This window comes from Oryctolagus cuniculus, chromosome 6 (genome assembly GCF_051225735.1).
Source record: "Oryctolagus cuniculus isolate XC-2025 breed Fujian yellow rabbit chromosome 6, ASM5122573v1, whole genome shotgun sequence".
NCBI lineage: Eukaryota > Metazoa > Chordata > Mammalia > Lagomorpha > Leporidae > Oryctolagus > Oryctolagus cuniculus.
In genome coordinates, this window is record NC_142872.1 from 133,737,950 (window position 1) to 133,755,270 (window position 17,321).

Below are 17,321 nucleotides of genomic sequence, written 5' to 3' on the forward strand. Positions count from 1 at the left end.
GCTGGATGAAGCTCCTGGCTCCCAGCTTAGGACGGGCATAGCCCTTGCTGTTACAGGGACTGTACCCATGGATAGAAGATCTCTCAGTCTCTATGACTTTCAAGCAAATACATAAATCTAAAAAATAATGTAATGTAAAACATGGTCCAGATACAAAATTCTATTTTAAGCCTTAAGTTGTATATTAATAAAACAGTCCTAATGGTGTTAATTCTATACATGAGTATATTCAGGGAGGCAGAGCGGAGAGTGGAGATGGCTATGCCTCATGTTTTGTTCCTTGCTTCCTGCATTTGCTCTTCGATACTTTTTTCTCTTACTGTCCATCTTTCTCTTTTCCCTATGGTCTTTTATGCTTCCTATTCCTCCCCCCGCCCCTTTTCCATAATTTGCCACTCTGGTAGGTAATTCACAGTTCATAAGCAAATATAAAAAGCTTGTTTAATCTTTGATGACTCCAGAGAGTCCTTCTTGAAGTCAGAAGGTGAAAACGACCAGATGTAGGTTTAGCAAATGCACAGGGCAACTACAGAGAAAGTGTTCAGCTCACTGGTCATTTAAAAAAAAAAAAAAAAACAACAACAACAACAACAACAACTCAGGCTTATTAATGTCTTCCTTATCCTTCATGCCTTCATGTGCAAAAACAGAACTTGCCAGATTCTTTTGTCAATGAATCCTAGAATCATCAGATTTTAGGAGTAGCCTGGACCTTAGAGATCACCTACTGCAATACCCTCAATTTACAAAAGAGGAAATGGAGGCCAAGAGAGGTTAAGTGACTTGGCAAGGGGTCACAGAATTAATGAGTTGACAGGATGTAGGGATCCACATCTTAAGTGCCAGACCAGTCCCTCAAGAATGAGTGTAGGAGGTTTCACCAAAATCAAAGAAAAGATAACCAATGCATAAGAAAAGTTTGGGAATGAACACTGATTTCAAGTGCAAGTTATCTACTGCCTAAGGTATCTCCAGATAGTTTAAGTGAATAAGCATGTGACAATTGAAGAAAAAATAAGCTACGGTGTTACGCTATTTTTAAAAAGGTTCTTACAGCCATTTATTTTCTCATATTTAATAGTTTTCGATGTAATTTCTTACACACGTAGTGACTATTCCATTACACTGACCTCTAACTTATGCCTTTCCGTAATGGAAAGCAGCTGATTTTAATGTGACGCTGCTGTAGTGTGAAGGAGGTTAAGGCTGCATTTGTGTGCAATCAGGTTAAGACTGGCTCCAACGGGAGAAAAATCCATGCATATGTTGAAAAGATCTGAAAAAAATGCCTGTTTTCTCAACCTGATTACGACTTGCATTTTTGCATGGTTTGTCAAAGCAGATCACTGAAATCAAATCAAGATGTATACTGGGATAAAGTGGTTTTCTTCGCCATTCTTCCATTAATCACCATGACCTACTGAAGAAAGGAGTTCTTTCTCTCTCACCTGAGGCAAGGTAGGAGACTACCCCAGCAGTTAGGCCACTTTTATCAACTGGTGCTCCAACTCCAAAATTAATTTTCTAGTTTCATTTCCTACATTCCCAAATAGAACTTGTTTTACTGCAGAGTGATTTACCGTTAACCAATAATTAATCCTATTTACTTTAATAAAACATAACAGAAATTGTAACTTTGAAAATATACTTAAGGTAAAGCTTATGTAAAATTGACTTATTCAACTGAAAAATGTAGAAACAAAGTGATAGCTGGGCTTCCTAATGAATTACATGGGTAAAACCCAAACCAGGGTCCATTACTGGTTGACTTGCCAAACATTAGCAGATAATACATAAATATTTGTGATTGGCATAACTTAAAGTGCTGATGCTGCCCAGTCATATTCAACTGAGACAGCATACTGTTAATGGTAGCATTTAAAATACAAGTAGAATGAACATTATGCTTCAAAACACAGGCGTCATCTAGAAAACTCTCAAGTAAGATAGAGGCTAGGTTAAAATAGATTTGGAGGGAGGGGACTGTGTTGGCTCCGCTTGTACATAAGCATGTTTGTTACTGGAGCATTTTCAGTTTAATTTTTGCTATTAATGTAAACCACAATTGGGAGGACCAAGCTGCTGTTAGAGGAACCAGGGAGAGGCTAGTTATATAAACAATATACAACAAAGGAAGTCTTTATTTCCAACACCTGAATACATCAGGTTTGTTTTTAGGCAGAAGGTTGCAGGTTAAATGCTCTCAGCTATCCAAGAAGTGGCTTATTAGTTTTGTAAGAAAATATTTTCTTATATTTTGACTGAGAAATACCCAGTTTAAGGGAACAAAACCATCCTTGTTAGTGAAAAGCAGACCCAAAAAAACTGTATTTCAAAGACTCAGTAAAGAAAAGCAAAACCAATTCAAGGGGAAAAGCTGCTTTCCCTACTAGGAGCTTCTGAACCTGGATCTAATAGTTCTCAAAGGCCAAGTGGAGGCTTCAAGTCTTTAAAGCGTGTCTTTGTCCACGGGTCACAGACATTCTCTATGAGGCAGTGCAATGTGGATATAAACCCATTTTAAGCAGATATGTATTCTCTGAGCTTTAGGGATGATTCTGAGAAACTATGAACCAACTGAAAGATAAAAGCCAACAAACATCTGGATTATCCAGCGATCATGGTTAAGTTTTGATTGTTGCAGTTTTCCAAGCACAACCGTCTGTCTTGTTTTTTTCTCTTATGCTCCAGAAAATCCCCGCTTCATCTCTGGCTTGGGCATCAGCTAGTGACCCAGTAAATGGTGACAAGCCATCATGGCCTTAAGTGTCACAGTGACAGTGCTAAGAACTGCTTGTCAATAGACCGACTGCTGCAGCCGGCACTTTAGTTCTGTCCTCTTCTCCTAATTTCTAAAATGGGCCTAATCCTGTTATTACAGAATAATTACTGCAAATCAGCACAATTACTACAAGGACTTCAATAAACACACATACCAGTAGCTGTTTTCTACAAATTATTATCAAAACAAAGAGCACTAATTGTGGTAACATTAAGACAACATTTATTCCTCCCAGTGTTTGGGCAAGTTTATTTTAAGTTGTCAACTTCAACTAGTAACCATGCAGATGACTTTACAGATTGCATGAACCTTCCTCATCTAAACTCTTCCCCACTGAAACTCGGCAGCATCATTTGCAGCAACATCTGCAAAGGCCTGATTTCACGAGAACCCACTTTTATGGTACATTCCAAAAAAAAAAAAAAAAAAAAAAGATACACACTTTTAGAAATCTCACTTTAGTAAGCGCATCTGTTACTTTCTCTTCTAAATTATTTTGAAATATGAAAGTGAAATAGTCCCTTCAGAGTCTTCACAACACAAGCATTTCTTTCTAGGTAAATATAACATAGAATTTCACCCCTCACCCATGTTATAAGCTTTCCTTCATGGATAAGTAATTTGTATTGGGAAAAAACCAGTTCGGGTGGGGAGAATTTAGTGGTCATTCACACCTACCTCCTGGACAGTGCCTCATGGCCATCTTACATCTCCGGGATTCAGCAATGGTTGGACAGGGTATTGTGTCCTTTGCAGGCTTTTTAACAATTTGCCGTGTTCTGGTTTCCAGGCCCCATTTAAATCCACATGTGCGATTATTTCTGCTACAAGTTCCCCATTCACTCCAATGACCAACTTCACATCCTTCTAATGCAGATTAAGAAAAAAATACAAACACAAGTGACACTTTGGTACCCATTTGCTACACTGTCAGATTTACATAGCACTGTTTCTCCCTTCCCCCCACCTTTCCATACCAAAGATTGAGTTCTGGAAGCCTACAAAGACCTACATTTGCCTTTGGGGAATTTAATTCTTTGAACCATTAGACACTTCTCCCAACAACAAATTCCACATAAGTAATTTTTTTTTTTTTTTTTTTTTTTTGATAGGCAGAGTGGACAGTGAGAGAGAGAGACAGAGAGAGAAAGGTCTTCCTTTGCCGCTGGTTCACCCTCCAATGGCCGCCGCTGCAGCCGGCGCACCGCGCTGATCCTGGCAGGAGCCAGGAGCCAGGTGCTTTTCCTGGTCTCCCACGGGGTGCAGGGCCCAAGCACCTGGGCCATCCTCCACTGCACTCCCTGGCCATAGCAGAGAGCTGGCCTGGAAGAGGGGCAACCGGGACAGAATCCGGCGCCCCAACCGGGACTAGAACCCGGTGTGCCGGCGCCGCAAGGTGGAGGATTAGCCTATTGAGCCACGGCGCCGGCCACATAAGTAATTTAAAAACTATTACTTTCCATTGTCTTCATTTTTTGGAAGAGCTGCTACTGGTCAGTTCTAATGACACTGAAATGTATTATCTTTAAAAGATGCAACAGCTAAAGCCTAAAATAGAAGACACTATCAGGGCAAAATTTTACAGGTTAATTCTGAGTGCCTTCTGCCCCTACAAATCCACATATGTGCCATCTTGAAGCACTTGGTGAATAGGAAGGAGAAGTCTGTATTGCATTTCCCCATTCTCACTCGTCTTTCAACAGGTGTCTAGAAATTACAGCATGTATTTAGTATTCCCCGTATTGGAGTTGCACAATGCAACAGTTTAAAAAGTAGGTGAGCATCATCAGGTAGTTGAAAATGCATGTTTTGCCTAGATAGGTAAAAGCTTTCCATCCCTTTGGTAAGTCCATTAGTAGAAAAGTAGGCCACCCTCCCACTCTCCTGGAGAAGTGGAGAAGGGAGGAAAAGGAAGAAAATAAGCAGTTAAACTTCCCTGTCAACTTCTCCATTAAAGGGCTCCTGTATATAATGAGCATAACTCAGGACCAGGGTCCACACACAATTAATATTTTACTATTCTAGATCTCAGTAGGCATCAAACTATGTTTAGGTAGTCAAATAACTTGAGTGACATTCATTTATAATAAGAGAACCAATTCATTTCTAGGAAGAATCTATCTGGCATGCATGATTTCCAGAAACAGGTGTTAAAATAAAAATTGCAGTATGAGAGTTACATTAAAAACTACTTACCCACGCACTCCATGGTTTCATCTAATGGTGCAAAACCATCTGGACATTCATCAAAGCAGCGGCCTCTATGCAAATAGAAGCCTACTTTGCACTTGGTACAAAAGTCTTTGCTAAAGCAAGAATCACAGTTTTCTATTCTGCATCCTAAAAACAATTTTAAAGAGAAAAAGGAAATTTCAGTCAAAGAAATTTACTGGTTTGGCAAATAGAACTTTCAAAAACTCATCAGTTAGCCAAACTGAAATTCTAGTGGTCAGAGAAATGAGTTCAATGCATTTGTTTCCCAATGGTGTCTCATTCTACATCATTCCTATCTCCTCCAACAGCTCACCACATCAATAAGCTAAGACAGAATGCCAACCCAGGGCCCTAGGCAGCATGAGATGCTTCAGAAGTGTTTGCAACTCCAAACGGGATTACAACAAAGGATTAAAAACAAAAAGCAAACACACCCCCCACTACAAATTACAGTGCTGCCAGGACCGAAATCAGTTCCACCCTTTAAAAGATTGACAATGAAAAACACAACGGAGGGGCCAGCCTGTAAAGCTTCTGCCTGTGGCGCCAGAATCCCACATGGGTGCCTGTTGGAGTCCCGGTTGTTCTACTTCCAATCCAACTCCCTGTTAATGTGCCTGGGAAAGCAGTGAAAGATGGCCCCTGCACCCACATGGGAGACTCAGAAGCAGCTCCTGTCTCTTGGCTTTGGATTGAACCCCCCAGCCTCAGTAGTTGCTGCCATTTGTGGAGTGAACTAGTGGATGGAAGCTCTCTCGCGCTCACTCTTTCTCCCTCTCCAACTCTGCCTTTCAAAAAAATCTTTTTTAAAAATAACACAATGGAAACACTATCTTCTGTTTGGACATGGTAAATGAGTTAAGAATTATATTTTTAAATGCATGATCGATGACCTAGGGCAAATAGTCAAGGCTGGCATCTACTTTCATCAGAGGTGAATTTGACTTAGGCAAGTGGTGGGAGGTTAGGTCTTTGCTGCGATTTAGATATGATTTGTCTCCCAGAGATTTCAGCCATGTTGGAGGCTTGGTCCTGAGTGTGGCTGTAGCCAAGTGATGAGAAGGTAATTAGGTCACCAGGATCATTGCTCTTGGAGCAAATCAACATAGTTCTCACAGGATCCTAGTTAGCTCGACAGAGAGACAGTTATTACAAGAGACCAAGATTGGCCCCTACCCTCTCTCTCTGCCTTCCTGTCTTGCTGGGTGATCTCTCTCACATTTGCACCATTACGCTCTCAGCAGAGGCTGAACAAATCAGGCTGCCTGGTCTTGGAGTTTCAGCCTCCAAACTGTGAGCAAAATAAACTCCTTTTGTTTATAAAGTACCTACACTTTGGGTATTTTGTCACAGCAACAGAATTCAGACTAAGACATTGTGTTAAGAACCTGCGATGTTATCAAAGGCTTTACACACATTTCCATTATCTCTTCACAACAATCCAACCAGATGGGTAACAATATCTCCATTTTAACAATGAGGAACCTTACACTAAGAAAGAGACTCACTTTGCTAATACTGAGTTGGTCCTTAAGGCCCCCCAAAATGTATTCCTCCCAAATCCATTCTCTTCTCTGTAGCTCACTCACTAGAAGTGCTTTCAGGTCTAGGAGATCTGGATTTGGGCACCATCTCTGCCCTCACCAGCTCGATGCTTGTGGGTGATTATACACCTCTCTGAGCAGCTATACCCTCATGTCTAAAAGTGGGATGTCACTGATCTTAAGAGACTGTTGTGAGCATTTCTAACAATATTTGTAAACTCAGTGGCTCATAATAGGTAGTCTGCAGATAGAAGCAACAGTGAATTAGAAACATGTATTTTTCCACCAAACCACATATATTACAACAAAGTATAAAGGGCAGCAATAATTCATAAGCTTGAATTCTAGGTCAGCTTCTCTGGTATACTAGAAACATCTGGGCCAGAAATCACTGGCATGCACAGGTGAAAATAAGCACACTCCAAACTGTATTTCAAGAAGAGGAAAGCAGAGTAGGTTGTAGGATAGGTTAACTGGATGGTCAAGTTTTCAACAGTGCATTGTAGTGTATTATCACTTGTAAAGATTTTTACTAACGGTAATTAACAGCATGTAAAGCACTAGGAAAACTGTGCCACCACATTTATTCATTCAACAAGTCTCCAGCCCGGTATTTGATGCTTTAAGGATTCTGGAAAAAGTAATATACATATCTTCCTGCAATATGGTAGAAAATGCAAAGTGTGAAATCCCTGGATATTAAATTTTTTGGAACATCGAGAAAATACCAGAAGGTAGATTTAAAGGCTAAAACTTACTCATTAAGTATATTACACTATAAATGATGACAGTTGCTAGACTTAAGAAGATGGTAACTCTCTGCATGTCAACAACAGATTTTGTGTTAAAAAACACCCATGAAGCAGCTAAATCAACTTCATAATCAGAACACAACAATATGTGGATTAAAGTCCGCAGACCAATTACACCATTGCTCTATTTCGGGAAGAGAACTGGTGGGCACAGAAGTAGAGTTTATTATCCCACAAAAAGGTTGAGATGTCTTAAATGCCAAAACCTGTATTTTAATAAACCAGTGGGATATAGCTGGTCAGCAGCCTCTGAATCATGGTCAAAATACATGACCATTATGTCCACAAGTTGTTGGATTTTCTTGCTCTTTTTTTTCCTGAAGCAAGCAGCCCTTCTTGTTGCAAAATTCTAAGAAATAAGCATTCCAACAACAACAAAAAAAAATGGAACTAAAGGGCAACAGGTATAAACCATTCCTATTGAGGGGGCTCTATACTTCACAAATTGGCTATTATGAAGTATGTATTTATGTATGATTTATCTTTTAAATTTCACTTGCATGGATAAATAAGCTTTTTGTCCAAAAAGGTTTAGAAAATAAAGATTTGGAGTTTTATAAATGCCTTCACTGATATTTGTTACTTGTAGCTCCCTTTCTTCATTTCATTCCCCATTCTTGGTTCCTAGAACGTGGAACTTCTGAAATACTTGTCATTCACTGCACAGTCCCTCAGGACTTCTTTGGCTATAAATCCCACTAGAATAAAGTTCAATTATGTGGGGCCGGCGCCGCGGCTCAATAGGCTAATCCTCTACCTAGCGGCGCCGGCACACTGGGTTCTAGTCCTGGTCGGGGCGCCGGATTCTGTCCCGGTTGCCCCTCTTCCAGGCCAGCTCTCTGCTGTGGCCAGGGAAGGCAGTGGAAGATGGTCCAAGTGCTTTGGGCCGTGTACCCCATGGGAGACCAGGAGAAGCACCTGGCTCCTGCCTTCGGATCAGCGCGGTGCGCCCGCCGCAGCGTGCCAGCAGCAGCGGCCATTGGAGGGTGAACCAATGGCAAAGAAAGACCTTTCTGTCTGTCTCTCTCTCTCTCTCTCACTATCCACTCTGCCTGTCAAAAAAAAAAGTTCAATTATGTGTTCTCAAATTTAAGCAGAATGAAAATATGATCCACTCAAATTGTAGACTACCCCAGCCATTAAAAAGCAGGTTAATTTTAAGTAATGATCCAGAAATCTTAAAAACCTATTGTTAAGTAAAAAGGTTAAGTTGAAGATATTTAGAGAATGAGACAATAAAATTATAAATGTGCATTTGTATAAAGTAGCTTAGAGATGTTAATCTTGGGAGAGGATGGTAGAATTTTTAAATATGTTAAAATTGTATTTCTGAAACATGAACCTTTTATAGTATACCATATTTATGTAATGAAGTGTAACAGAAAGGGTTATTATAATATACATTGTGATCCACTTAAGTTTATTTTAAGAAGTCACCCCAGTAACATTATGAAATAAAACCCTCTTGATTTTAACAGGCAAGAATAAACAAAGACCTATTATCCTATCCCAAACTGTTCAGACTTGGGTGCATGAAATTATATCCTGTTCTTAATAATGCTGAACCTGCTGTAACCCTCAAAACACACATCCATTTAACCATCTCCTGCCAGTATTCTATATGTTTTCATATGCTCAATGGTGCTTTTCCTTCATGGAAATCATGAAAAAAAAACTAAATAAAATATTGTTTATGCAATAAAATATTTTTTAGAAAGTTCTGATTGGTGCCAAGTCCTAACATCTGAAGCTCGGCTGGCCTTCCTGGTTTTGGTCGCTCTTTGCCAACTTCGAACCAAAGCAGGTGACTCATGCATTCAGCAGTCTGCACTGACAGAACTCATCTAATCACAAATGCCTATGAACCCAAAGCCTTGAAAAGCTAGCGACTGCATAAACCACTCACCCCAGCAGCCCCCTTTCATGCTGTGTTTCAGTCCCTGGAAGCCTTTTCTCACCAGCTCCAGACCCATCTACGTACGACCCCCTGCCCTGTTCAGCCACTTCTCTAGGAAATAAAGACTCTGCTTTGGGAAAAAGGTCTTTGTAGGGGCTCATAATCCTACACTTTCTCCCCAGGCCTGCAGCCACTTCTAAAGAAAACGAAAAACCAAAACCAAACAACAGCAACAACAACAACAAAAACTGGCTCATTGCCTCGAATTTGATTATCAACACTATTAACCCATATATAATCAAGTTAATGATATAATTTATAATTAATTTTAAATATCAAAGTACAATGTTCTCATTATAAGTAACAATTCCAGAGGTACTGTATATACATATGTATGTATACACACACATCGATATATAAATATAGAAATCCTCTATTAGACCCACCCCCAGAAAGCACCACCATTTCAGTTTCTTACATACACTTTAGGAAAATATCTACATAACCTTATCAACAAATGAGTCAGCAACCATTAAAACACCAGTGGAATTACACAGTAGTTAAACCTTAGAAAACCTTACACTGTATAAGACAATGGGTACGGGATATAGCAGAATTCACTAAACATTGGCCTTTTCCATAAAACTGTGTGCTTTAAGTCTTTGTTCAGAAGTGTAAGACCCTACCATAGCAAACTTTCATGCTGCTGAATTATATAGTGCCTCCTCAAAAATGCAACCCACCAGAGGAAGACTGCCAATGTGGGTTTAAGTAAAACAGCTGTCCAAGTTCAACTGCGTCCAAATGCAGGCCAATGGGGCTGTCATCTGACAAGGGGGCTTACCCTGGCCAAGAAACAGAACAGGCTGGTACCCTTTTCCCACCCTCCCACCGCTCCCACTACAGGCTTTAATATAACCTTTTAAAAATATCACTGCAGTCCAGTTCAATAACTCATTCCAAGCATTCTGCAGGAATCCAGTATGTGTTCAGTATTGTGCCAGACCCTGCAAACATGAAACAGTAAACATTCCCTGTCCTGGAGAGAGAGGGTCATGAGGCACACACAAGGCATCAGAGTAGAGCAAAGTCTGTATTAGATGCTTCTACTGCATATGTTAGAGACATAGAGAAGGGATCCAATTCTGTTATGTCATCCAAGTTTTCTTCATTTTTTCTCATCAATGGATTCTGTATTCCTAACACAGTACAGGAAACACAGGAAAGTTTTAATGCTTTCCAAGTGAATGGGCATGAACATCATGAAAACTCAATTTCTTTACTATTTGAATGTTTCCTATGAGATCTCTTTCATATTCATTGTAAATATCTCTAATAGTAAAAAAGCCAGGGTTACTGTGAAGAGCGGCAAATCATACGGGAGAAACCAACAGTCCAACACCTGAAGACAATTTTTTTTTTTTTGACAGGCAGAGTTAGACAGTGAGAGAGAAACAGAGAGAAAGGTCTTCCTTTTCTGTTGGTTCACCCCCCAAGTGGCTGCCATGGCCAGCGCATTGCGCCGATCCGAAGCCAGGAGCCAGGTGCTTCTCCTGGTCTCCCATGCAGATGCAGGGTCCAAGGACTCGGGCCACCCTCCACTGCACTCCCGGGCCACAGCAGAGAGCTGGACTGGAAGAGGGGCAACTGGGACAGAATCCAGTGCCCTGACCAGGACTAGAACCCGGTGTGCCGGTGCAAAGGAATCTAAAGGGGGAAAAGATGAACAAAGATGACACAGACCACAGAAATACCCTCTCTTCCTTTGGTCCCATTGGTGCTTACAAGGCACCAGGCACACAGTTTGTTTTCTCTTCGCAGCTAAGTTTAGATGGCAAAACCATCTGTACAATTTCATTTCATTTTCAATTAACTTTATACACAGAATACCAACTCTATACTAAGTATAGATTTCAACAATTTGCATGCACACAAAAAAACTGATAACAAGTTTTACAGTTAAATCTGATAATTCAACTCATTGAGGACAGAGGTTCTGCATGGAAAGTTAGTGCACAATGACTCCTGTTGTTAATTTAACAATACTCTTATGTATGACGTCAGTAACTACCTGAGGCTTTTGACATGAGCTGCCTAGGCTATGGAAGTCTTTTGAATCCACAAATTCCATCAGTATTTAGACAAGGATGTACCCAAAGTGGAAGTTCTCTCCTCCCTTCAGAAAAAAAGTACATCTTTCTTTGATGGCCACTTCTTTCCTGGGGGTCTCACTCACAAAGATCCTACATGCAGAACATTTTTTGCCACAGTGTCTTGGTTTTCCATGCCCGAAATGCTCTCACAGGCTCTTCAGCTAAACCAGGATGCCTTAAGAGCTGATACTGAGGTCAGAGTGCTGCTTACAGGGATTGTCACTCTATGAATCTGCTGTGTGGACTACTTGACATGCTAGAACATTTTCTCCTTTATAATTCTATTATTGCTACCAGAAACTTGATTCTATGTACATGATCACTTTAACAGTTAATCCTACCTACATATTCACTTCTAATATTTAATAAAATCATTGTAACATATGGCATTTTTACCACTCAGCTTAATGGGATTTGGGGTCCCCTGGCAAGTTTTTAACTGTACTCTTATAAGTAAGTCCACAGGAATGTATGCAGACTATACAGCTTTGCAGTTACAAATTTCTTCCTCCCTTTTATTCCCACTCACATTTTACTGAAATCTATTTTCAGTTGACTTTATACACATGATTAACTATGATAAGAGTTTAACAAATAGAATAAAAAAAAAGAAAACTGTTCCAACAGTCAAGACAAGGGCTATTCAAGCCATTGCTTTTTTTTTTTTTTTTTTTTTTTTGGACAGGCAGAGTGGACAGTGAGACAGAGAGACAGAGAGAAAGGTCTTCCTTTGCCGTTGGTTCACCCTCCAATGGCCGCTGCGGCCTGCGCACCACGCTGATCCGATGGCAGGAGCCAGGTACTTCTCCTGGTCTCCCATGGGGTGCAGGGGCCAAGTACTCGGGCCATCCTCCACTGCACTCCCTGGCCACAGCAGAGAGCTGGCCTGGAAGAGGGGCAACTGGGAAAGAATCCGGCGCCCAGACCGGGACTAGAATCCAGTGTGCTGGCGCCGCAAAGCGGAAGATTAGCCTAGTGAGCCACGGCGCTGGCGCCACTGCTTCTTAATGTGTCAAATTCACTTCTACAGATTTCCTTTTAGGTGCTATATTAGTTATCACAGATCAGGGAGAACATATAGTATTTGTCTCTTTGGGACTGGCTTTTTTCACTCAGTATGATATTTTCCAGATTAACCCATCTTGTTGCAAATGACCAGATTTCATTTTTTTGACTGTTGTGTAGTAGTCCCTAGTGTACATATCCCATAATTTCTTTATCCAGTAATTGACTGACAGGTATCTAGGTTGATTCCATGTCTTAGCTATTGTGAATTGAGATGCAATAAACATCGGGGTACAGATAACACTTTCATATGCTGATTTCATTTCCCTTGGGTAAATTCCCAGGAGCAGGATGGCTGGGTCATATGCTAGGACTGTATTCCAATTTCTGAGTTATCTTCATACTGTCTTCCATAGTGGTTATACCAGTTTACATTCCTACCAACAATGGATTAGGGTACCTTGGGTACCTTTTTCCCCCACATCCTCACCAGCATTTGTTGTTGATTTATGCATCAAAGTCATTCTAACTGAGGTGAGGTGAAACCTCATTGTGGTTTTGATCTGCATTCTTTTGTTAGATTTATTCCAAGATACTTGATTTTTTTCGGTGGCTATTGTAAATTGGATTGATCTTAGAAGTTCATTCTCAGCCTTGGCATTGTTTGTGTATACAAAGGCTGTTGATTTTTATGTACTTATATCCTGCTTCTTTACCAATCTCTATGAGTTCCAATGGTCTCTGAGTCTTTGGATCCCCTATGTATAGGATCTTGTCATCTGCAAATAAGGTTAACTTGACTTCCTCTTTCCCAGTTTGTATCCTTTTGATTTCTTTTTCTTTTCTAATGGCTCTGGCTATAACTTTCAGGACTATATTGAAAAGCAGTGGTTAGAGTGGCACCCTTGTCTGGTTCCAGATCTCAGTGGGAATGCTTCCAACTTTTCCCCATTCAATAGGACACTGGCCATGGCTTTGTCATATTGCTTTGATTGTGTTGAGAAATGTTACTTCTATTCCCAATTTGCTTAAGGTTTTCATCATAAAGGGGTACTGTATTTTGTGAAATGCTTTCTCTGGGTCCATTGAGATAATCATATGATTGTTTTTCAGTTTGTTAATGTGATGTATTACACTGCTTTGCAAATGTTGAACCATTCCTGCATAACGGGAATAAATCCCCCTTGGTCCTGGTAGACAATCTTTCTGATGTGTTGTTTGATTCAATTGGCTGGTTTTTGTTGAAGATTTTTGTGTCTATGTTCATCAGGGAAACTGGTCTGTAGTTCTTTTTCTCTGTTGCATCTTTTCAGGTTAAGGAATTAAGGTGATCCTGGCTTCATAAAGTTTGGGAGGATTCCCTCCCTTTCAATTGTTTTGAATAACTTAAGAATTGGAGTTACTACTTTAAATATCTGGTAGAATTCAGCAGTGAAGCCATCCAGTCCTGGGCTTTTTTAGGTTGGGAAGGTCTTTATCACTGACTCAATTTCCATCTTGGTTATACGTCTGTTTAGGTTTCCTATGTCTTCCTGGTTCAATTTAGGTAGGTCATGTGTGTCAAGGAATCTCATTTCTTCTAGGTTTTCCATTTTGTTGATGTACAGCTCTTAGTAATTTCTCATGATTCTTTTTATTTCTGTGTCTGTTACATTTCTTGTTTCATCTCCGATTTTATTAATTTGGGTCTTCTCCTTCCTCTTTTGATTAGTTGGGTCTATGGTGTGTCAATTTTATTTTTTCAAAAAAAAAAAAAAACAGCTCTTCATTCTGCTGATCTTTTGTATTTTTTTGGTTTCAATTTTGTTGTGTTCTTCTCTAATTTTATTTTCTCCTACTCGTTTTGGGTTTGCTTTGCTGTTATTAGATCCTTGATATGTATTTATACTTATTTGGTGCCTTTCTAATTTGTTGATATAGGCTCCAGTTGCTACAGACTTTCCTCTTAGTACTGTTTTTGCTGTATCCCATAAGTTTTGATATGCTATACTGTCATTTCATTTATTTCAGTAAATTTTTTATTTCTGTTTTATTTAATGACCCACTGTTTGTTCCAGAGCATGTTGTTCAGTCTCCATGTATTTGCATATGTTCTAGGGACTCCCCTCCCCATCTCTTCATTAAATACATCAGCATGGCAAATCATATAAACAAGAAACAAAAACCTGAGTTTAGAAGCAGAAATAGGTCAACTTTTGTTAAGTCAAACTGTGAAAATGTAATTCAATATGTTACAATTATTGAAGGTACAGAGAAACTCAGCAAGGTGGAAGCCCTCAGACACACTGGTGGTCCGTTTTCTCTATTTCTCAGTGCTCATCAGGGCTGCTCTATGATAAGCATGCCAGGTAATCTGAGTACTTGTTGCTGTTCAACTGCTTTTTTCCAGCCAACATCTTCATACAGAATGTGACAGTCACTGACACCTATGAGTAGCATTTTCTTCAGCTTCTAATTGCAAGTGTGAAAGAACATCAGTCTAACCCAACTGGAACTCCTAGAAGTTTCCCTGCTCATTGCATACTAAAATTTGAACAGAAATTGAAAGGATGGTGGTTCCAAAAAAGCATTCCTAATTAGACTTTTAGCCATTTTTCTCATGGAAGTTACTCAATTGTGTAACTTAATATGAGGCTTCTTAAAATTGTTTGAATAGTTTTAGGCTTCTCTAACTTTAAATATTACCATTAATCATTCCTTCTGCAAACTTGAAATGCTTTATAAGGTTTTTAAGCTTTTATGTTACCAAAACCATGCATTTCTAAAAAGGTACTAGGAAAGGAATCCCACTAGAGTATGGACTGGTTGAAATATGACCTAAAAGCTACAATGGCCATGTCGGTAATACAGTCTCACTACACATAGCTCATTAGAAGATTCACTGTATTTCAACTTCAAGAAACAAATGACAGATCCAGAGGTTTCAGAACTTGGCATTTCATATTGCCAACTAAATGCAATGATAATGCACAAGACTAGCACAACTAATTTAACAGAAGAGCCCATGTTGAAGTCTATGTCAGATCCACTGGAATGGATTCGGGTCAAGACTGGCTTATATTAGGATGTTTAGGATAGGTGAAATACAACTCTGTCAAAGGCAACATAGAACACTATAATAAAAGAGGGAGGAAATAAGAACTACCTGGAGCACACAGTAGCCACTCTAATAGGACAGTGCGCAGATCTGAGGTTAGAAATCTTGGCTCACTTACTGGTGTGTGACCACTAGCAAATCAATAAAGCTCTATTTTTTTTTTTTTTTGCAATGTCCTGATCTGTGAAAGGAAGTTAACATCAGTCTATCTCAGAGAGCTGTTGAGAGGATTCAGAGGATACATAAACACAAACATTTCAGCACAGTATCCGCTGAGCAATTAGTGATCCGGGTATGTGAGCTATTACCTGTGTAAAAACCTACTAGTCACGACAAAAAGATGGCAGCACAAGTTGGTGGAAAAGAACTCAAGTAAGATACTCAACATAGAAAAACATGCAAATTAGGGGCCGGCTCTGTGGCATAGCGGGTAAAGCCTGTAGTGCTGGCATCCCATATGGGCACTGGTTCAAGTCCCAGCTGCTCCACTCCCGATCCAGTGCTCGGCTATGGCCTGGAAAAAACAGTAGAAGATGGCCCAAGTTCTTGGGCCCCCACTTGGGAAACCTGGAGGAAACTCCTGGCTTCAGATCAGCACAGCTCCAGTCATTGTGACCATCTGGGGAGTGAATCAGTGGATGGAAGACCTCTCTCTCTGCCTCTCTAACTCTGCCTTAAATAAACAATCTTTTTTAAAAGAAAAACATAATTTAAATATCTATGGATGTGTTTGCACAAACACACTTCTCAAATGAAGGACATTATACAAAGACCACTATCAGTAAACTTAGTGACTCTGCCATGTTTAGGTCTTACATCTAAACAAACTAATTATATTAATTTGTTGAGTACCTACATGGCAAGTCATCTGGTTCAAACATCACAATACAAGCATTAGGAAATTAAAATCTAGAGACAATTATGACCCTGGTGGGGAAGGGGGTTTACACCCTTTACCGACAGACAGGAAGAAAAAATACTCAACTTACCTATATCAAAACAGTAAAGCCTGGACCTAGGTTACTTATTTTAGACCTCAAGTTCTTAATAGATAAAATGGAGGCCAGCACTGCCAGTATAGCAGATTAAGCTACCACCTACAGTGCCAGCATCCCATGCAGGCACTGATTCAACTCCACTTTCAATTCAGCTCCCTGCTAATGTCCTGGGAAAGCAGAGGATAGCTTAAGTATTTGGGCTCTTGCACCCAGTGGGAAACATTTGAGAAGTTCCTGGCTCCTGACTTCAGCCTTGCTCAGCCCTAGTCATTACGACCACTTGGGGAGTGAACCACTGGACAGAAGATATTTTCTCTCTCTCTCTCTCTCTCTCTCTCAAAAGTAACTTTTTGCCCAGCTCCTTTTAACATAAATTTTCTTAAGAGTTCATCTTCAAAAAATCCCAAACTGAAACTTGTGAAATATATTGGTAGCTTCACTGGAATATTTGAATGTTTAAATATTCTATCTTGCCCACCCACATACACACCCCAAAGAAGAAACACTGTGGCTTGTGTAAAATTATGTGGTCAAATAATGAGGAACTATAAAAATGTTGGCTTCATTTCTCATATGTTCAAGTGATGCATACTTGAAATCATTCTCAAAACATTTAAAATTAAAACTTCAACACATTGGCTGGGAACACAATTGTTAAGTGTTCAAAGTGATTTTAATTTCCATTTAAGGGGAATGGGAGGAAGACCACTACCTCAAAATAAAATAGGAAAGGAATTTGCTAACAATGAAAACAAGTCCTAAAAATTATAAACAGAGTCTCCTATCAGATTTTAAATTCTTCCCAGTAGCAGATCTATC

General features: G+C 39.8%; 1 protein-coding gene across 5 annotated transcripts in view; it reads right to left on the reverse strand.

Annotated features, from left to right (window-relative positions):
- RSPO2 (R-spondin 2) overlaps nt 1–17,321 on the reverse strand; it is a 185,301-nt gene that overhangs the window by 55,763 nt on the left and 112,217 nt on the right. For 3 of the 5 annotated variants that reach the window (XM_089335585.1, XM_002710731.6, XM_089335587.1), the window contains 2 exons: nt 4,979–5,122; nt 3,461–3,649 (listed from right to left, as the gene is read on the reverse strand). In XM_089335585.1, coding sequence (XP_089191711.1) covers nt 3,461–3,649; nt 4,979–5,122 — 333 coding nt within the window. Of the gene's footprint in view, nt 1–2,551; nt 2,578–3,460; nt 3,650–4,978; nt 5,123–17,321 lie in introns of those variants that run through there. The other 2 variants (XM_089335586.1, XM_008255829.5) reach the window with 2 other exon arrangements.